Raw genomic sequence first — 23,523 nt, 5'->3', positions numbered from 1 at the left:
CAGTTTATGTGTGCCTTCGGCGAAGCAGGGCTACATAAAATACAGTAATCAATTAAAAAACTCATCCGCCAAAGCCCACACGTAACACTGGCGTACCTAGCCAGGAGATCCTAATTAATTTAGAGAGAAAAGAATTGGGAATCACATTAATTACACCTCAACTTTAGAGAAAGTCAGATCATATTTAATTTTATGCTATTTTTCCAAACAAGGAGACAGGACAAGGAATTAGAGCAATAAGAATACCATTTTTATAGATAAGAAATTAGCGTAGGTAGGGAAGTGTGGACTGGGAGCAGCTAATTTATAATATACAATTACAAACTCTTAAAGAGAACGTTGCTGAGTTTGGACACTGTGCCAGCCGCATATTTCTCATGGTTGTTAGACGAGTTGTCAAGTCATATTTAATATTTTGCTATTTTCCTTGGCCAAGGATTAATGCATGATATTGATTTTTGAAAGAATTAACTATTGAACGACCAAGGACGGAGAAAGTGTGCCTAACGTTTCTCTCGTAGCTTAGGGCAGACAAAATTTGCGAAGTTTGCTGAATTTCAAAAGCAGTAACCGTGTTCAGCCTACGAAGAGCGTGGCAGAGTTAACAAGCTTTCATATCGCGGGAAGCATATCAAAAGTCTGTCATTAATATAGCAAGCGAAAGGCAACAGTTAATTTCATAATTTGCAGCCCCACTCCAGTTAACGTAAATTCCGGCCCGCCAAGACGACGATGAATCCATTTTCCTTTTGGGTCGCTAACAGCCACTCAGTAAGCAAACAGCAATTAATTCCATGCGAGAAAGAAAAAAAAAAAAGCATAGCTCAGAGTGATTTCATTTTCCATCTCCATGAAGTAAAGTCCTTTGCATTGTTGGTGCATTTAGTTAAAATTTGTATTTCTACATTTGCTTCGTTTGTCTTGTGAGAGAAATTCAAGTGCTTTGTGTGATTCAATTGTTAACAAACACGCTTCAAGACATAGTGTATTCATCCGCCGAGACTGCACCTAGCCGCATTTTGTTTTGAATTTTGCTGCCTTATAACGGGATTTGTCCGAGATTTTGGGAAACGGGTTGACTGCTCATTGTCCGCCATCTTAAAACCCTTGTGGGTATTGTATGATTGGTTTCTGGTGGCCACAGCCACCTTAGCCTCTGCCTCCCTTGCCACTTCGGGAACTACTTTATTTTGCGTAGTAAACTGCCCCTCGCAAAATCTTAGCCAGACATAGACTTCAATAGATAGAAAATAGGACAGGGTTCCATAAAATATATAAAAACAAGACATAATTTAGTCAGGGAATGACAGGACTTAGTTAGGAAATATATAACAAAAGGTTCCTATACAAATACCCCGACATAAGAAATTACATGAAAGAAAAGAACTTAATTTTAATCATAACTTCTCAGAGTAAGACGTCCGACTCGGGCCACAGGGAAAGTTACGATTGCTAAAACAATCCCCTAAAATAACCCACAAAGACATATCTCCAAATAAGAACCCTGCCAGTATGCAGTTATAATAATTTTACTTAAATTTCTCAGGCAGCACGAATTTGCTGGCTGAATCTCTCTCTCTCTCTCTCTCATCTATCCAAGTAAGCATTCAACCATAAAAACTACGAAGTGTATGTGCACCCTCTTCATAGAAAGTATGGGCTGACACTGGGATAATTAATTAAACTAACCTAAATAACCAGAAACACCTCTGTCCCACAAACAGATGAGGACAAGTTAAGATTAATTACAGTTAGAAACTGTCGGTTACAAGTGAGGTCTTTTATCCAGACCTAAGCAGAAAGTAGCCTTTCTCACTCTGCAGGAAAAGGGAGTAGCACAGCGGGCACTGGAACCAGACACTCACAAGGGCCTCAAATCTGAGGCACTGTCATCAACCAAATAGCTTAATCTGAGCCACTGTCATCAACTGAATAGCTTAATCTGAGGCACTGTCATCAACCAAATAGCTTACACCTCTCTCTCTCTCTCTCTTTTACCTTCCCTTTCTCTCTCACTCATTTGTTACGCTCTGCTTGGGTAGAGCGCATTTTCCCCTGACATACAAACTAGTTGGACTCAGGTAAAGAGCTCCTAGGAACGCACTGGCACCATAGTGCCAACAACCAAAGAAGAAAAACCAGCAAAAGGAACACAGAAGAAAAGTCCTTTTGTACCTATGCTTCCACCAGTACATAAAGATACTGAGTGCCACTAGTGTGACGTTCACATGTCACACTCAACCACAGTGCCACCTTATTGAAAAGGTGCCACATCACTGAAGAGTCACCCTAATTCTGAGGGACACTTCCTTGCTGGCCAAGTACATCCAGTCGACCTGGATAGACGCCCTTACCCACCAGAACCATGGCAACAGAGAATCATAGAGCCTTTATGGAGCTGGGGACGGCAGCAGGTCTCACGGGATTGGACCTTACCAAGTGGGTTAAGGAACAGCTGAATGACTTGGCCAAGCAAGAGAAGGAAGAAAGACTGGAGCGGCAGAATTATGAAGCCAAACAGAGGCAGCTGGAAGACGAAATAGAAGAAAGGAGAAGACAGCATGAACTAGCACTCAAGGAAAGTGAGCAAGCTCTCAAGGAGAGTTAGCCAGCTCTCAAAGAAAAGGAGCTTGAGCTGGAAAAAGCTAGAAAAGAAAATGCCGAAGCTATGGCTATACACCAAGCCTCCAACCCCACACCTGTTGCACCAAATGCTCCAATCTCAAGCATTAATTCCTTCGTTCCCAAATGTACTGAGGACGAGCCAGAAGCATGGTTGGAGGAAATAGAGGCACTCTTTGATAACTACAGCACCACCGAGACAGAGAGGGCCTTAGTACTAGCCAAGCACATGGAGGGAAAAGCTAATGCAGCAGTTAGCTCACTGGAGAAGAGTCAGAGAGGCAACATGGCTGAAGTGCATAGTCATCACAAAGGCCTACGAAATAACCCCGGAGAAATGCGACAGCAGTTCCGAGGCCTTGCCAAGGAAGTTGGCTGGTCTTGGACTGAATGGGCCTGTCACAAGACCCAGTCTGGTACCTGCTGGTTCCACTCCTTGTCTTGCACTATGTTTGAGGACCTCTTCAATTGGATCATGCTGGAGGATCTTTACCAATGTGTGCCTGGACCCCTTGCTGTATAACTAAATGATAAGCAACCCACCACCCTTATGGAAGCCTGCTGCATGGCTGATTCATGGGAAACCTTCATCCAGTCCCACAGCACATCTCAGCAGCACATAGTGCCACCCGGGTACCCCTCAGGCTCGACTCGCCCAAAGAACGGATTGCCTAGCAATCCTCCGTGCACCCACTGTAAGAGGGTGAGGCACACTGAAGCTGAGTGCCGATACAAGCTCAGCACTAACAAGCAGCCTCCTACTAACAGCCAGACCTCCTCTCCCTCTACATTCACGCAATACTCTCCACCAACGGTCACCGCAGGCCACCAAGCCCCTGCAAGAGGCCAGTGCCGATCCTGTGGTGCTGCCAGCCACTACAGTGCTGGACATCCAGCCTGTCCACATCATGTTTCCACCACCAAGTTCGTCAACCTCATTAGCACATTCTCCATGGCCGGGCCGCAAAAGATCCTTTACCCTGAGAGACTGGAGACCCAGTTCATCTCAGTGGGCCCCCTTAAGGGCTCTAGCCTGCCCGTAACCCTTCCAGTCATGGTAGACACTGTGGCAGATGTTAGCCTGATCTCCAGGGCCCAAGTACCTGCCAGTGCCATGGTTGACGAGCAAATCCGGTGGGAGATGAACTGGATAGAAGGCCACACCATTACTGTTCCCACAGTCAAGCTCCAGGTCACGACACCTTGGGGCACGCTACCCCACCGCCTTGGAGTGGTGGGTGGAATTCGGCCCAGAGTGGACTTCCTGTTGGTTGGGACCTCCTCTGGGGAAGCCCTTCATCAACGTCACTTCGCAGCCACGCTGCCTCCTCTATGGAGGCCCAGACTGTAGGAGAACCCAACAAAGAAAACCCATCTTCTGCCCACTGAAGTGGCCAGCGGAAGAGGCATGCACCAAACCATTCTCGGCCTAGCCCTCTCCATTCGTGAAGGGGCGGCCAACAAAGAGGTCCTCCCTCTCCCCGAAGAGACGTTCAGGAGGAGCAGTACCACTGTGGGATGCGTAAGCGGACAGGCCACTCCACAAAGTGGGAGGGCTGCCCAAGTAAGCAATGCCCAGCGGAGCCCCCGAACAAGACTCTCCCAGAGGCTCTGATCTCCAGCTGGGGCAGGAATTTCTGCCACAGTCAAATTCAAGCCATCCACGAGGTATTGCACCTCCAGACCCCTTGTCAGGCATGCCTGACCCCCAACCACTGCCAGTGCCACTTGCGAGCCCTGAGCAGTGCCACGCTCCGTCCGGCACAGACGCTGAACCATCAATTAAGAAGGACCCTGTGCCTGGTCCAAATCAAGAGGTGGATCCTCCTCTGGGAGATCCAGGATCCCTCACGGCACTAATCATGGCAACCAGAAAGCCTCCGGCACCTGATACTTCTTCACCAAATCCGTCCCCAGAGAATGAACCCCTGGTGGACCAAACTGTCACACCTTCTCTGGGAGACCAGTGTGATGAACCACAGTTGGTTCTTCAGGTTCTAAAATAAAAACAAAAAAAACAAATAGAATGAGACTGGACTGACTGGCAACAGTTGTGACAAACCACGGAGGAAGGAGCGAAACAAAACCACTGAAGCACCTTAAAACTGATTCATCTTAATAAAGTTATATACATTAAGCAAAAATGAGTCAAGGTTTGGCAATATCAGAAATCACATAAACATTACTTATTGTGAATTAATAAACAGTCAGAATAAAAAACAACTGTAGCTAAAACCGAGTTTCTCTACCAAAAACCAGTAACATCAATAACAATGAACAAACATAATCATCGCATTAACTCAGTCAACAATAAAATACAAAAACACTTCAGCTACATCACATAACCAAGCAGTTACATTACAAATAAACAACAGGCAGCATAAATAATAGGAAACCACAGCTTACAACATAATTAACAATAAAACAGCATAAACACCATACTCAACCAGCATAAAAAAAAACACACTACCCCAGGGTAGCACAATATAAAACAAACAGACTATCTCCATAGAGACGTCGAGACAGACCCAGCTGTCGAAGAGGATGAAGATACTCAGACGAACTCTGTGAAATCATCAAAGCAGCCAGTGACTGCAAACAGGAACACATCCAACACACAGATGATCAAGGCAGAAACGTCAAGACAGCAAATCTGCTGCCAAACAGGAACCAATTCCCCAGATGATTATGATTTAGTCACCCAACCATCCTCTGTTACCACAGCCAACAGGTAAAATGATACCTGCTGAAAAAAATAAGGACTCCTTGCTGCTGTGCTGCTGAGACCTGACCCACTGCCATACCAAACCCGACTGCCACAGTCAGTACGAAGGCGACAGACGTCAACTTAACACACACAAAAACAAATGCCAACGGGTAAGGAGGCAACACCCACAACAAGGGAACAACCTGTGAATGATTGCTCTAAAAAAACAACCTCTAAACATCACACCACAAACTGGCCTCCTTGGACGCAGAGGTCGAGATCGCTCTCACTCCGGTTGTTGCAGCTGCTGGAGTAAGGGAGCCCTCCTGTAGCTTCTGAAGTTACTCCTGACTTCACACCCGCTAGCCCCTCTGGCCTTTCCCCAGAGTTGGTGCCCTCATTACCTCCTACGTCTGACATAGATAGGCCTTGGAGGAACCCGAAGAAGATGAAGGGGCGGAAGAGAGCCCAGTAGCTGCAGAGCCATGAACTCATCCTGTCACTAGTGCCCTCTCAGCACAGTGCCTTACCATCTTGGAGTGATCCTGGACCCTTGCCCTGAGGAGGTAGCCAGCGTGATCTCTACCATACAGTAGCCTAGACCAGATTAAGTACACAAGGATAGTAACCTTATCACTTACACCTTCCATTGAGCTGCAGTAACCACGTAAGTACAGTGTAACTGAAATCAGACAATCTAAACTATTGTGAAAAGAGCCCCTACGCTCATGACACGCATGGCCTAAGACCTCAGTGAGGCAAGCATTTATCATATGAGGCAAACCTCATGTATTAACCAGTAATTACCAATTGTAGTGCAGAAAACCTTGTAATTTAGCTAGTTCATTGTCCCTTACGTTGGTGCTACGGCCGTGTTACGATAGGTTAGGATAGTAGATACCATAGAATGTACCATTTGGCTATGTCTAAAACATTATGATTATAGGAAGTAGCACGTAATAACCGTAAGCACCTTTAAGCACAGTTAGGATTCTGTAAGTAAGTGATCAAAGCTCATATCCTATCTAGAGTTAGGTAGATCCGTAGCTAGTTAGACTGCATGGGACAAATCTGCTCAGGGGAGAAGAGTAACGTAAAAGAGGCGAACAGCTTGCTTAGTACAGACCTTGGAGCTTTAATAAATATTCTGCTGTTCACCCTCTCTGCATTATTTTAGTAAGAATGTCCTTCTAACAAAGACAGGACAGCGTCTCTGTCAAAGCTAAGCAGGCAGAGGTAGGCCGTGTTTTTGAAAAATAACCGCTTTCAGTAGCTGATAAGTTAGCATTAGGGGGCCTAACCCACAGAGAGGGTTTTACCAAGTCGCCTCTAGTGAAGGTGGTCTTACGCTTCCTTTTCCTCTGTCCTATACATTCGGCAATGTCTCTGTCAATTTTTCAGAATGCCAGGGGCTATGTACGAATGTATGGACAAACAGCTTTGCCCTACGCTGTCCTGACTGAGGCCAGTAGAGAGAGATCGACTTTGAGACTAAGAGCATGTGTCGTGCCAAGGCTAACTTTATCCTTTGTCCTTTCCTGTCTTTCTATTACTCAGTGAATCGACAAGAAGTGTTATTTGAGAACCCCGATCGGCAGTTGCAGTGCGCAAGCAACTTATGCAACGGTAAGTCTGAAAACTGACATTTTTTTTGTCAATTTGCTAGTATTCTTCCACTGTATTTAAACCTTTTCCATTGTTCCCCCTTCAGCCACCATGTATGAGAGAACCTGGTATAATCATATTTCTTGTATAATCATATTTCTTTTATGAAGTCTAGTGTATGAATAATTAATATTGCCTAGTGAAAACTGCATGTTTATTCCCGTGCAGTATGTAGAACTTAGGAAAGTCAAGTGTAAGTAAATTTCAGGCAAGTGTTGTGAATCCTGGCCCATTGTTTGGAAGAGAAATACCCTTCCAGTAATAAAAACCGTACGATATCCACTGGAATACAAACCTTTGTTGCGTTATATTCTTTTACAGGAGCAGGGAAAATTGACTGTGCTCAGACATTGACTAAAAGCTCATGTAATTTCCCGCTATCACTGCACATTCTTTCTTTGTTGGGACTAAGTGAGAAGCAAAGGGGTTTGATGTAACTCATTTGTTACAAAGTAATCCATTATTCCATATGTAGTCCCAGATTGGTGACCTAATCCAATTAAGTAATTGTCTGTCGTTTGAGGGTAACTTCAGCTTCAATTGACAGTTTACGTAGCCTTCGGCGAAGCAGGCTACATAAAATACAGTAATCAATTAAAACCTCATCCGCCAAAGCCCAGACATAACAATATATATATATATATATATATATATATATATATATATATATATATATATATATATATATATTATATGTCTAACGATGATATTATTAAAAAATATATATATATATATATATATATATATATATATATATATATATATATATATATATATATATATTGTAATGTCTAACGATGATATTAAAAATATATATATATATATATATATATATATATATATATATATATATATATGTGTGTGTGTGTGTGTGTGTGTGTGCATATATATATTATATATATATATATATATATATATATATATATATATATATATATATATATATATATATATATATATATATATATATATATATATATATATATATATATATACATATATATATATATATATATATATATATATATATATATATATATGTGTGTGTGTGTGTGTACACACACATACATATATATATAATATAAAAGATTAGCGCCAAAATAAGCTAAAAACATCCTCCCTTCTGCTTTTGCTTGGCCAGTAGATAGACCTCTGTCTATTTGAACTTGTGTAGAGGTAGTGAAATCTGGTTTGGGGTGGTTCAGGTAGTTCAGGGTAGAAATCCAGAGGGTATTAAGCCCAGCTCAGGAGATAATCTTAGCCTAGGGCAACTTGCTGGGCTCTCTTTCTTTCGTACAGAGCTGCAACCTGGGGTCAGTCCATTGCCCCCCCCTGCACCCGATCAAAAGTAATAAAAGGCCACGATGCCAGAGGATCGCTCTCACACACAGCCCAGACGTGAATGTAGGTCACAAGTTAAGACGTCTCCCCCACCCCTTCTTTGCCGCCACGTGGACCGCTGCCCCTTGCTTTGTAACCCAACCACGTGGCTAGTATCTATCCAAGCGGTGAAATGCAACCCCAGAGCGAAGCGGGATTTCAACTGCACCCTTTATCATCACTAGGCGCCCTCCATCATTCCACTGATCTACGACCCACGAGCACTTCTTTGGTGGGAGGCCTTTGTCTACACACACACACGTGGGCCCCTTGCAGACACCTTTGGGAAGGACTGGAACGAAGCCCGATGTCGACTCTCAGCCTTAGACACTCCTGTGGGACGGTAAAGAGTTGTTTAGTCACGTTACTTTCGCCCTTGTGCATTTATTAGACTTCTGGGCACGTATCTTGATGTCCCCTGAATTTCTTGGTTCAGTCCCAGCCCACGTGTTCACTGCTCTCCTGCTCAAGTCACTAGTCAAGCCTCAAGGCTGTCCTTGGTGCCCTCAGCGCACCTCGAGTAGAAAGCATTCCCCAAATTCCAGCCTTAGATCGTAACCTGTGTCCCCTAGCGTTTCAGAAGGACGATCGTAGCAGAATTCTCCTTGGTCCGCGTGCCTGGCATTAACAAGCTTTTCCTTCCCCCCCTCCCTCCCCTTGGGAGGACTTTCAACTGCAGCAGCAATCTAATTTTGACTTAATTAATTTACCTTTGATCCTGTCTGTTATGGAAATGTACCTATTTTTGTACCCACGTGTTTCACTCATCGTCCCTTTGAGAAAGAGCCTTAAGTTCCTGTATAACTCCTTTTGTTTCCTGTTTTATATGCTCCTGGTTATCTTACAAGGTCATTGTAGAGTAAAGTAATGAATGATGAGACTTAAAATCTACCGGGCACCAGGAAACATATATAAAATATATATATATATATATATATATATATATATATATATATATATATATATATATATATATATATATATATATATATATATATACCTGCATACAGGAAACATATAAAAAATATATATATATATATATATATATATATATATATATATATATATATATATATATATATATATATATATATATATATATATATATATATATATATATATATATATATATATATATATATGGATTATGAAACGTTGGGAATAAACATGTAATCAAATGGCTAATCAAGATATTCCTGTCCGCCTTCCTTTTGATGTCTGTATTCGCATTCCCTGTCTCCTTATATTATATTCATATATATATATATATATATATATATATATATATATATATATATATATATATATATATATAGAGAGAGAGAGAGAGAGAGAGAGAGAGAGAGAGAGAGAGAGAGAGAGAGAGAGAGAGAGAGAGAGAATGTCTAATACCATATTCCGCTGGCCTACGACGTTGATGAAATGACACTGATTGCTACATTACTTAACAAAGTGCTGCACCCTTGGCGCTATTACAACATACGCCTTCCAGACAACTTTCAATATTCAGAGTAAAGAAATACAGAAATATACTTAAGCCTTTCTGTATTTTATTCTAAACAACGAAATACAATTTCATATCACAGAGTGGAATGTACGACAGTCAACGTTAAAAAAATTAACAAACTGAATGTCAGTTATAATTATTATTCCTCTGAGCATTTTCAAATTCTAAGAATGACGATTACCTTAACACAATACTAAAGCACTTTTACATTAATAAAAAGTCATACGTTGTATATCTGTATGTCTGACGGCTGAGGTGCTTATTTTTATGAAAAAACCATATAACAACAAATTAGAATTACATGATATATTACCATAACTTCATGTTTATTAGTTACATCAACAATACACGCGAATCCATAGTCAAAAAACGCTCTCAACACTGAAAATCATAATAATATTGCTGAAATACAAGTTTTCATAATATGACGAGACGCGGCGCTGTTATTTTACAATTAAGTGAATGTGATGATAAAAATGTGTCAGCAACACCTTTGCTACCAACGAAGGGCCGTATGCAAAAGGGAAGGGCGTGTCCTAGTTTACGCTATTTCGTAACAATGTGGTATTGAGGTGTGTGCCACAGTTTCTGTGTACAAGTGTCATTTAAATCCAGGAACTGAGTAACTGGCAACAGCACGTGAGTCCAACGATGTTGCTAAAGGATAAACTAACTATGGAAAGTCAGAATGTTTCTGTTTCTGTGTGAGCTCAATGTCTTTCATCATGCGAAAAAATTTAGCGAATATTTTCCTTCTTAAAATCTTCAGCTGGAAATCTTATGGACAGAGTGACAGACTATAAATCCAAGAGGGCTCCAAAGGGAAATCAACCTCCGGAGAAGGACAAATTGTAGGAAAAGGTGATAAATAAGTAAATATAAGGGAATAGAAAATAAGACTGATGCACCTGAAATTCAGGAGACATCAGCAGACAGCAGGAAAGAATTTGCTCGTCTCTTAAATACTCGTAGTTGGACATCAGGAGATTCCACGACTGCACTAGGGAAACTATTCCACATTCAGTTTTAGCCAAGATATAACTCCTAGCAAACTGAGTAGTACCAAACCTGATGATAGAAAATCACACAATTTGCAGCAGCAACCTGCCTAGTATTGCAAACAAAAACAGCTAGGTCAGGTAGAGAAGTGGGCAAAGGATGTTTGTCGTTGCAGTGCATTTTAAGCAACAAACATAATGAACTCGATCCTTCCTTTAATACCAGAGATGATAGAGCGAAGGTAAGGAAAACCATACCCTTAAATATGGAAGGTTAAGTTTTTATCTTCGCAAAGTCTGTCTTTCCTTGCAATGCTGTACCAATAAGACTTGAATCTACAATTTCTACAGACAAACTCTTGCTCTTTTGTCTAAGCGCTCATAGACATCTGTGTAGATTTGCCTCCTTTAAGGAAATCAATGACAAGAGAATAATTTAGCTACGTAGCACATTCTAATAACTGGGAAGTGAGGACATCAAAGTTCATTAACCGACTGCCTTCCACACATTTAGGAAAGGTAAAGACGAGTAACATTTACATATTACAATTTATACTCAGGTCAAATACAGTGTTCACGCATTAAGGCTGAAGCAGAGGGAAGAGATTAAGAATTGAACTAAGCAGTCAACTACATCCGTCTTCGGATTTACCTTTGGCGGTTCCTCTATCTGTCTTCGTTCGGTCTCTTCTATCTGCCATTTGTAGTAATCATCTCTTCTATGTAATGAATGAAGATAAGTCTTTATTTTTAATGATTATCTATAAAATTTCATATGTTAAAGTTCCTCGGTCACCTTATGGAACCCACAGGATGCCGCGGTTTCAAATATCCGTTTTCCAATGCTTCTCGCATATTGGCTGCAATAATTTGTACATGCGCCATTTCCTAAATGCAGCTACTCTTTCAGAGGCATATTGCTCTAAGAAGAAGTTAAAAATTTTGGGTTCATATTTACTGACATTTGCCTAAAAACGCATTTTGCAATACCAATCATGCTTCAGAGAGTAGCCAATGAAGTTTAATTAGAATGGCCATAATTTCATCAAACCAGTGTTAATTCATAATTGGTTTGGCTTCCTTATAAATTAGTCATTTGATTTCTTCAATAAATAAGTTGCCACAGCAGTAAAGAGACTGCAGCAGCAATCAATTCTTGTGACTGACGATATCAAGATCAAATTTCGAATAAAAGTTCATTCAAATGAGCCAAAATTACAAACAAAAACATACATATACCCATATACACATACACACACACACACATACACACACACACACACACACACACACATATATATATATATATATATATATATATATATATATATATATATATATATATATATATATATATATATGAGAGAGAGAGAGAGAGAGAGAGAGATTTAGAGAGAGAGAGAGAGAGAGAGAGAGTTTTTGAAAAATAAAACAATTGTTACATAAAAATAAAAAAAGACAAAAAATTCTTAGATCCTACCTTAGATACCATGAACAAAACATCGTTCATTGAAAACGTTTCAATGAACGATGGAGTTAGCTTAAAGTAGTTGCTATCCTTTTTGAATGCAAGCCATATCCCGAGGGAATTTGATTTGGTTATAAAGGTCGTTTTTTACTTGCTGCAGTCTCCTCGGGCCAAAATTCCATTCAATAGCGTAAGAACTAAACTAAACAACGCTGTACTTATCTTTAGGAGAATTCCATTAATATCTTAAGAAAATAGTTCTGATGCTTTATTAGTGTCCAGTAAACTTTTCAATATGCAGGCCATGCCCATAATATATATATATATATATATATATATATATATATATATATATATATATATATATATATATATATATATATATATATATATACCAAGCTATTAGAACAAAATGTCTTCTACAATAATAGTTCCATGTTAAATAGAATAGAATTATTATAATTATTATAATTGAACGCTTTATACATGAACATGCATCAACTTTCGGCAAAGCGTCTCTTGTTTCAAAAAGGAATCGACGAGCGTGACTTCATTAGGACCGGCACGTGTCGGCTAATTAATAAGCTAAAGCTACAAATACCGCAGGTTAACAAATTACCTGGTTGAAACTCGACAGAAAAGCAAAAGCCTTTAACGAGTACTTCACTCCCAGAACTGGGGCTCTCACCAAAATCATCCAGAAAATGTATTTAGCTACGACCATCACATGTCAAAGACAGGTACGCCAATAATCAATGGTAATCATTAATCTGGGTAGTTTATTACACCCCTTTTGATATTCAGAGATACTGAAACGTGAAATCTCTTCCTTGGGATAGACGACAGAACAGGCAACTTAACGACTGACCATAAGGGTAAACTGTAAGCCCCTCTTAAGCGAAAAAAATGCAAAATGAGGAAAATATACACATATAAATACAGTCATGGCAACAGTCTGAAATCCTTAAACTCCGAGAAGAATCTATCAAAATACGCAAGTAGAGAGGAGGTCCATGAGGCATGTACAATACTTATATACAGTTCACCTTATAATAACAAATAAACTGAAGCGAAGGCAGTAACGGGAATACTTGAAAAAATAGCGACAAAGGTTTATCATAGCAATGGAGGATAAAAGCTGCAAAGAACTGCAGAAATAGATTCAGGTAAAGTGGCAGTTGTAAATGATGTATTACCATAAGAGCAAAGTCAGAGGAAAACATTTTAGAAATGTTAAAAACGAAAGGGTGGAGTGATGGAGAGATGATTAAAATCATTGCCAGCAAAACGACAATAAAAGAAAATACATATTGAGACACATGAAAGGGAGGGTGCTAGGAGAGTAGGAGACATGTAGGGAAGAATGCTGCACTATGCACCATCTAATGTAACAGATGAGTCTCAGTTAAGGGAAACGCTCAGAGTTAACAAAAAATACCATACTGATTTATTAAAAATAAAAGAATGCATTATAGCTAAAGGTGAAGTATGAGATGAGGAGGAACATCTGAAGTTGAGGGAGAATGCATTGGGATATTGTAGAGAGGATGAACATCTTAATGTTGCATATCGTGTACTGCAGTGGGCAGATCACTTCTGTAACCTACGCTACACAATGGATAGTGAGGATGATATCGGGAGAGCATAAGGCAAAGAGCAGCAAAAGCCTAGATGAAGAAGAGTGAGATTGCGCAGCACTGACAAGAGCATCAAGTATCCCAGTAATATAAAGACAAACCCTGTGAAGCATAAATAGGGCCTACCACGGCAATTACTTCTCTAGCAACAAGGAACTGGACGCTAACAAATAAGCTGAGTGAGATTTTGCCGAGGTGTGACTACATAATATTGATATTCATGGGAGGAATGCACTGGAAAGAACATTACCACAACTGATAAGACTGCAAAGAGATAGGGTGGCAAGGCCCTAAGACATCAAAGATTGAGATGGTTTGGTCATGTGGGTAGAAGGAGGAACATCTAGTCAGAAAATATGGAAGAAGCACGCTGATGACCAGTAAGAGGCTTAGAGTTTCATGGAGTAAGGGCATAGATCAGGACGGGGACCAGGTAGGAATTAGGGCAGAACTACGTAAGAGACAAACAGGCTGGAGGTAATTCATGTCACGTCTAACACCAGGAAGGAAAACCCTAACGCAAATCTTTCAATGACTATATATTTATATATATATATATATATATATATATATATATATATATATATATATATATATATATATATATATATATATATATGAGTATATATATATATATATATATATATATATATATATATATATGTGTGTGTGTGTGTGTGTGTGTGTGTGTGTGTGTGTATGTATGTGTGTATATATATTATACATATATATATATATATATATATATATATATATATATATATATATATATATATATATATATAATGGAAAGAACTGTAAAGTATTAAATCTTCATAACCTTTAATTATTTTCGTTTTTTAAGTTACACAAAGAAATGGCAGTCACTTCATTTAATTGCTAATATACTTTAATGTGTTAGCTGTCCTATCAGAAACTGTTGTTGGACGTCCTTGTTGCTTTTCGTGGAACAAGACGTAGTAAGTATCTTGAGAGAGAGAGAGAGAGAGAGAGAGAGAGAGAGAGAGAGAGAGAGAGAGAGAGAGAGAGAGGCAATCTCAGCAATTTGACTCCGTAAGTGTTGGAAGTTCTCCCTAACTTTCATTTTGGCCTTTACTTATGAAATATTATTCCACTCGCCTAGCAGAAATTGCTCATGAAATCGATGGCGGTGTTATGGCGGTGTCGTCGTGTTATGAAACCATTTTCGGATCCGGTATTTTTCAAATCAACGTACGCAAGACGACCTTGAGGTTCTTTTTACTACCTCATTATGTAAACAGTCCTCGTAAAAAAGACAGTACGTGTAAAAAAAAAAAAACATTGGATTTTTCATATCAATTACACATTTATTATTTTCAGTAAGTTTAGATAACTTTCGATCTAAAAACCAATTTAAATCATAGGTTTCTCAGTGTCAATATCTACCCTTGTATTATGTGTTGCCAAATGTTGCGCACAGTGATTACCTTTGAAAGTCAATGTTTCTACTCAGTGTGAGAACGACAACAAGACATAAGATGGTTTTCTTTCCTTTAAGAAAAAAAAACGTGTTAATTAGTGCTGGTGGTGAATTTAAGGTCGTTTCAATAACACTGGCATCCTCTGCGGGATCTCTTTCTCTAATGTCTGAAAAGAGATAATTAGGAACTCACATTTTGAGTAATTGCCTCTTTGCCAGTTTAAGAAAAGTCTCTCTCTCTCTCTCTCTCTCTCTCTCTCTCTCTCTCGTTTTGGGCACAATTTTAAAATTATTTGTTGTTCATTTTACTGATTAATTGGTTATGCAGGGAAAGAGTTGGTCGTTTTTGTTAAAGGACGAATGAATATTGAAAGAGATGAAAGAGTTGTTTCTCTAGCAATTGAAAGATGAAATTGCAGCTGGAAGAGGATAAATTGCAGCTGAAATGCGTTTGTGATCATTGAAAGTGAGCGGTATTGAAAATTCGGCCCAAGTTGACAATTGCTACTTATGGTAGATAACATGATCCTCTGCAGTTTTTTCTCTTTGGGTGAACCATAAATGCTTTACATTATCATTATTACTTCATAATCATAAAAATGCTCCTTGCATTATTCATAAATAATCGTTTTATTATTTCTGTGGTTCCTAACATTTCTGTAAGAATTGGTATTGTTATTTTAATGGGATAATCATAATTATTTTACTGTGATAATTATACCTATTGCACTTATAATTGCGGATAATAATCATAATCACAATAACTTAATATTGACTTTTCCCTTAACAAGGACTGGCTCCCGAAAAAGACAATACGATAATCAATGTCCCATTCACCCCTACCCCAAACCCTCGCCCCCACCTCGCGTACCCAATGTGGGAATGACAAACCCATCTGGTCAGTGTAGCGAACGCCATTTAAGAATCTGCTGACCTCGCAACCTTTTTCTTTCCACTAAAAAAGAGAAAGGTTTTTTTAATGTTAACGTTTTCCATTTTGTTTCACGAATCTTTTAGAGTTTAAAATCATTTTAAACAAGTAAAAAATGCGCCGAAGTTTCTTTGGAGCAATCGAGTTTTCTGTACAACCGCTACAGCGTATAATCAAGGCCACCGCAAATAGATCTATTTTTCGGTGGTCTCGGTATAATGCTGTATGAGCCATGGCCCATGAAACTTTAAACACGGCACGTGGTGGCCTATCCTATATCGTTACCAGAAGCACGATTATGGCTAACTTTAACTTTAAATAAAATGAAAACTACCAAGCCTAAAGGGTTGCATTTTGGTATGTTTGATGATTGGAGCGTGGATGATCAACATACCAATTTGCAGCCATCTGGTCTCCGTAGGTGTTAAGATCTGAGGGCGGACAGAAAAAGCGCGGACAGAAAAAAGTGCGGACGGAGAGACAAAGCCGGCACAATAGTTTTCTTTTGCAGAAAACTAAAACTGATGAAATGCGATACTTTATCTGTACACTTACAAATAAATACATTCTCCTGCACACAAATAAAATTTTCTACTTGCAAAGTTTTTTTCTTTTTCACGAATTAAATCGCGTCTACTGGCTGATCAGAAATTTCATACATGTCTAGAAATGCAGAAATCATAGTCTCTGAGAAAATACGAGTATTTAGGCAGAAATAGTTGAATATTTCATCATTATGTACCAAATCGATATAAACCAAATCAATTTCAATTACATCATATTCTAAAACACGATTTGCATTTTTCAAAAAACTTGTAACAATTCTCAAAGGCATTATATCTTACAAATTCTAATCAGCCACTCACTCGCCCTATCACCATCATTTCTAGGACTTTTATTAATAAAAAAACATACTTTTTGTTTTGTAAACTTTTTGATTGCCTTCGTTACACCCGGTGCAGGCACAACGTCAAACGTTTTCATATTTTCGCAATATTTTTTATTTTTGCATCTTTTGTACCCGCTTCATTCTATTTCCCTTCACAAAATTATCCAAAGTCCACAAATATCCAAATTTACATTTCTTATTCTAACCTTAGCTTGCTGTTCAAGCCTTCTGAATTTATTTTCCACCCCCCAACACACCCACACACTGCAGTTTTATTTCTCCCGGTGGATCTTACCGAGAATCACCACTAAATTTTTATCGAAAAGAAAAGAGGAGTTAAATGTGAATGGTAAAACAGAAATGGGTAAAAGAACTGATAGATGAAAAACGAGTAAGGATACACCGAATAAAAATACTACAACTGAAATAAAACGCAAAAGACTCTGGTTTGTAAAATAATATCAGTTTAAGACTAAAATTCCATGCAGATTTATGCTTGTGTTTTCAATCATTCTTCCTAAACGCTCTTTTAATATCACATAACCTTCAAAACCTCAATTTGACGACGATATCTTCCCGCAAGGTTTCCCAAAGTTCCTTCTTCCAGGAACTGATTCTTCTACCTCTATTTCCCAATGATTTGTCTATTGCTTCTCTTTCATAATATGATACCTTCCCTCGGCAAAATCAAGGTCTGACAGTCAGTAAAGAATCTTATCCTTCTTTCGAGAGGATCTGGGGCGGAAACATCACTCAAATAAAATGATCCGAACATTGAAGCAGTGCATCAGGGTAATCATGTGATGACTGGCGCAGAAATTGGTACCGGAAACTGTTCCAAATCAATCTACCTAAGCTCAAGTGGGATAGCGAGGAAAACACGGAACCAGTGGTCGGCTGCATGGGAGGGGAAAGCTTATTAGAAGGGATGGATGGAAAGGATGGGACAGGAAGAAAGCTAAGGAGGGCAATACTGTATTTTCTTTTTACCTCTTTTACGAATCACACCTATTGTTTTTCATAAGTAATGTTCGGGATGATTACTTTACTTTCATTTTTTGTACTATGTTGCAGAGACAAAGAAAGGAAAACAAAATATTCTTTTCTTGACTGCAGCATTTACTGGTAAAATTATGAAAGCAGAACGAGACTACTGAAAAATGCTCAGCGTTGAGAATTCATCAATAAATTTTGGACAAAAAGACGAGTCAACAAAATATCTAACCCCTTCCAGCGATTCAGGTGTGAGTTTAATAAAAGACATTCCATATCTGAAAGAAAAACAAACTCCAGAGTTTTTATCGCCATTTATGAAACATGAATATGAAGCCAGGAGAAAACAGGAAGCGGAAATTCGAGCGAGATATAGATTACCTGGTGGCCTTGAGAGCAGGTGCGGGCAGGCTCTTTATTAACAGACTCAGTTTCCTACATAATTATAATATATATAAACACACATATATATATATATTTCTATATATATATATTTCTATATATATATATATATATAGATATATATATCTATATACATATATATATATATCTATATACTGTATAGATAGATATATATATATATATATATATATATATATATATATATATATATATATATATATATATATATATATATATATATATATATAGCAATATACTGTATTATATGTTTCTGAGCAAAGTAGAGAGAGAGAATGTGAACTAATCTGACAAAATATTGATAATCTTCAACTCTGAGCAGTGCTTGAGTAAGAGAGAGAGAGTACAAAAATAAGTCCTACATTAATTCAACGAACGCCATCAGTTCCTTGCTGCGAGAGAACTGCATCGCCAAATAAAATCTTATTACCGTCTTACGAGCAAAAGTTTGGGATTTGATTTCATCCAATAACACCTTCAATACCGCGTTCCCTCTTCTCCAAAAGGGCTCTTCGATTTTCCAATATTACCTGTAATTCTAAGAGACTACCTTTGATATCGAAGTGGATGTCCTGCCTGCGCAGGACTTTATTGGATTTGCTTATTCCTGGTACAGATAGAAAAGATACGTATTTCTTTTTTGTACAGAAAAGTTTTCATTTTTTCTGTCTTTCAGTATATGTGGTCTCTCTTCCGTATTTTAGGGACGTGGAATCTTTAATTTTTTTATGTATTAAGCTTCATTTATTTCTCTGCTATGTACAAGAAATTTTGTTTTTCATCTTGAATAATTATGGTAATCACCATCAACGTCATTTCACACATTTTGACACTGCAAAAGGCTCATTCTCTGGTCCAGCCAATTGCTTTCATTTCTTTCATCTTTAAAGTGATTGTAAATTTACCCAATTTTTATATTCTTAATCACCTTAACTCAAGCGCTTCCTTCTTTTTTCAAGAACATGACTACCGAACCGTAAGGCTACTGCATATAGGCTCACTCCCTTCTTCAGTACACTTATTTCCCGCATTGTCGCCAAACACTTAATGTTGTTGTTATTGATGACAATTTATATTCTTTACCCCATTTCAAGGGGTCTTTCACCTCTTTATCAATGTCTAGGTGCCCTTCACTTCTTTATCAATGCCCCTCTCACCTCTTTATCAGTGCCCTCCTTGCATCCTCCTCTCCTATTCATACTTTTTTAGGATGAGTCAACCCTCCATATTTCTTGTTAATTCGCCTCCCGGCATAATTCTGTTGATCGCACTTAATCTCAAATTGCTGTGTACTAATTAATTAACTCTAATCTTGTGAGCTTATCTGAACAGAATCCAGAGACGCAGTTCCTTCACCATTTTTTGTTCCCTTGTCCATCCAATTCATCAATCTTTTCTGAAAATATAATTAAACCTGTCACTCATATCAGTATTTTGTTTGTCCGGGCTGCTCTAATTCATTTTTGAAGAGTCCCATTATTCAAACTGCTAAACCCGCATCTGAAATATTTGTGTGTATTGTTCAGATGCCATATGTTCTTTTCTTTATCTCAATTATTCATCCCTGTTCCGTGTACTGCTCTCATATTAAGAGCGCTTCTTCCTTTGTCTTCTTCCTCGATAAGAATCAATCTCAGGAGCTCATCAGATCACTCACTTCAGTCCTTTTTTTCCCTTACTTAGAAGAGGATTCTCTCTCTCTCTCTCTCTCTCTCTCTCTCTCTCTCTCTCTCTCTCTCTCTCTCTCTCGGGCCACGGGAGAGAACTAGTATTGTTCTTGGTCAGGTATATAGTAATGCTTGGAGGTAACGGTTCAATGACTGTTACTTTCATCTGCTTCCAAGCTTTGGAATGATCTGTTATGCATCTATGTCTGTATGTACGTTAGTATTTATGTATATAAATATTATACATAAATATATGTTTAAATATTGTACATACATGTATAGGTGTATATATATATTATATATATATACATATATATATATATATACATATATATATATATATATACATATAAATATGTAAATATATATATATGACTTTTATCACATCACCGTGATTCATATATTAATCAGTAGCTTTACAAACGTCCTTTAATATCCAATTCGCTCTACCTCGGAAATAATATATTTTCATATATGTTGTTACTGAAGGGGATATTAAAATATATATTTGTATATTATATATATATATAATTCAAGAACTAATTTTTCTCTGGAACTGACTTAACGATTCACCTTACATATCGCCCAAAAATCAATGGACAAAATACGTCAACAGTTTTCTAGGACAGTTCAAAGTTACATGTACATCAACTTAACAATTCTGGAACCGACTCAGGGATTTATCCCTTGAATATCGTCAAATTAAACAACGAGACTAGACGACTATTTTCTTCCAATGAAATATTACAAACATATATTTAATCTGCTTCTGCATAAGTACATATTCTGATAACTTACACAAGGGTTACTGCAGTTACACCACTGAATAATCATGAACATAAACGAACGCAATACATGTAACTTGAAAACTTATATCGTTTTCGATAAGAAAATACCTCACAACAAGAAAACTCACATAAAAGAAAACGGTAATGGCACGAATGGCCACGTTGTCTCGGGTAATGACAGGTCTGGCCCTTGAACAGAGAAAATCCATCGGGTACTAACGACTTAGCAATGGCCGACAGAACTTGGGAACTTTGGGCGTTGAGGGGAATAATCGGTGAACAAAATGTCGTTTAGTTCTTTAGCTCATACCCTCTACAGAATTGGAGCGTGGGGTACTCTCTACAGAATTGGAGTGTGGAATACCCTCTACTGAATTGGAGTGTGGGGTACTCTCTACAGAACTGGAGTGTGGGATACTCTCTCTCCACAGAACTGGAGTGTGGGATACGCTCTACAGAATTGGAGTGTGGAATACCCTCTACAGAAATGGAGTGTGGGGGTACTCTCTACACAATTGGAGTGTGGAATACTCTCTCTCTCAGAATTCTCTCTCTCTGTCTCTCTCTCTACAGAATTGGAGTGTGGGATACTCTCTACAGAACTGGAGTGTGGAATACCCTCTACAGAATTGGAGTGTGGGGTACTCTCTACAGAATTGGAGTGTGGGATACTCTCTACAGAACTGGAGTGTGGAATACCCTCTACAGAATTGGAGTGTGGGGTACTCTCTACAGAATTGGAGTGTGGATACTCTCTACAGAATTGGAGTGTGGGATACTCTCTCTCTCTCTCTACAGAATTGGAGTGTGAGATACTCTCTACAGAACTGGAGTGTGGACTACTCTCTACGGAATTGGAGTGTGGGATACTCTTTACAGAACTGGAGTGTGGGATACTCTCTACAGCATTGGAGTGTGGGACAGTCTCTACAGCATTGGAGTAGTTCTTCATTGGGAGGGTGGGTAGAGCTCTCGGTTAGCAAGCTGTTGGCCCAGCGTTCGACTCTCCGACCGGCCAGTGAAGAATTAGAGGAATTTATTTCTGGTGATAGAAATTCATTTCTCGTCATAATGTGGTTCGGATTCCACAATAAGCTTTAGGTCCAGTTGCTAGTAACCAATTGGTTCTTAGCCACGTAAAATAAATCTAATCCTTCGGACCAGCCCTAGGAGAGCTGTTAATCAGCTCAGTGGTCCGGTTAAACTAAGATATACTTACTTTACAGCATTGGAGCGTGGGATACTCTCTAAAGAACTGGAGTGTGGGATACTCTCTGCAGAATTGGAGTGTGGGATACTCCATACATTATTGGAGTGTGGAATACTCTCTAGAGAATTGGAGTGTGGGATACTCTCTCTACAGAGTTGGAGTGTGGAACACTCTCTATAGAACTGGAGTGTGGGATACTCTACAGAACTGGGAGTGTGGACCCACACATGGAAACACAAACACACTGTAGTACTATATATTCTACAGTGGGTTCAGATATAAAAACAATACAGCAGTCACTGTCAAATTCGTACTTGACTGCTGAATCGTGGATGAACATTATACAAAAAAATTCCACAATATTAGCCTCTTCGTAGAGCTTACACAGGATGTTCGTCAACAGCTCATCGAATCCCTAGTACACACACTGCCCCTTACATCAAGGCGTTCCATTCCAATACTTTTTTCATGCTATTTATCCAGTGCTTCAAAAGTCTTCCTTTCCCACCTTATACTGAATACCTTTTCATGCTACCTATCCTCTGCTTTCAATGTCTTCCTCTCCTCCCACCTTCTAAGAATTACAAATAATATACTCTTTTCACCTGACCTATTGGCCTCCATTCTTCCCACATGACCAAACCATATATAAAACCCTGTACTTCATTACAGCTTTTAATTTTTTGCTGCTTTTAAATATATCAACATTTTTCATCAGTTTCACTCTTCTTATACTACATATGAGATCTGACACAGGCAAACTGTTCATCTCAATAGTTTAAACTTCACTCCCATAAGGGAGACTTCGTTTAAACAAACCTAGTGCACTTTCTTATCTAAGTTTCCTTAGACATGTCAAGTCTCTTGCCAATCATTTTCTGAACTGGAAATAATTACTTTTAGAAAGCCGTTTTAAAAGAGGTCAGCAGTTTGAAAGTATTTTCAACAAGCATTGGCGGAATCTGCAGCAATGAAAAATAACCTGAGTTATTGGACATAATTACATACGCAATACCGAGAAATACTAGCCTACAATAATTCTGTAGTTGAAATAAAATCACGAAATCAAGACATAAACACTTGAAATCAAGTGTTTATGTTGCTTCTATGTTTATTTCTGAACATGAAAGCAACTCTGCAATGTAAATATCACAGAAATGTGGTGAGAAATGCTGCTTCAAATAATTAAAGTAAATGGAA

The 23,523-nt window shown here is 38.6% G+C and overlaps 1 protein-coding gene across 1 annotated transcript; it reads right to left on the bottom strand.

Moving 5' to 3' along the window:
• Window positions 1-15,538: 15,538 nt before the first annotated feature.
• Window positions 15,539-22,065, bottom strand: LOC136837571 (uncharacterized). Its single transcript, XM_067102448.1, has 5 exons — window positions 21,930-22,065; window positions 21,685-21,842; window positions 21,424-21,565; window positions 19,189-19,265; window positions 15,539-15,592 (listed from the first exon to the last, which is right to left on the bottom strand). The coding sequence occupies exons 1-5, from the start codon at window positions 22,063-22,065 to the stop codon at window positions 15,539-15,541; spliced, it is 567 nt and encodes a 188-aa protein (XP_066958549.1).
• Window positions 22,066-23,523: the final 1,458 nt, after the last annotated feature.

The sequence above is a fragment of the Macrobrachium rosenbergii genome, chromosome 59 (genome assembly GCF_040412425.1).
Source record: "Macrobrachium rosenbergii isolate ZJJX-2024 chromosome 59, ASM4041242v1, whole genome shotgun sequence".
In the NCBI taxonomy this organism is placed as follows: Eukaryota; Metazoa; Arthropoda; class Malacostraca; order Decapoda; family Palaemonidae; genus Macrobrachium; species Macrobrachium rosenbergii.
This window is presented reverse-complemented; position numbering and strand designations above follow the sequence as displayed.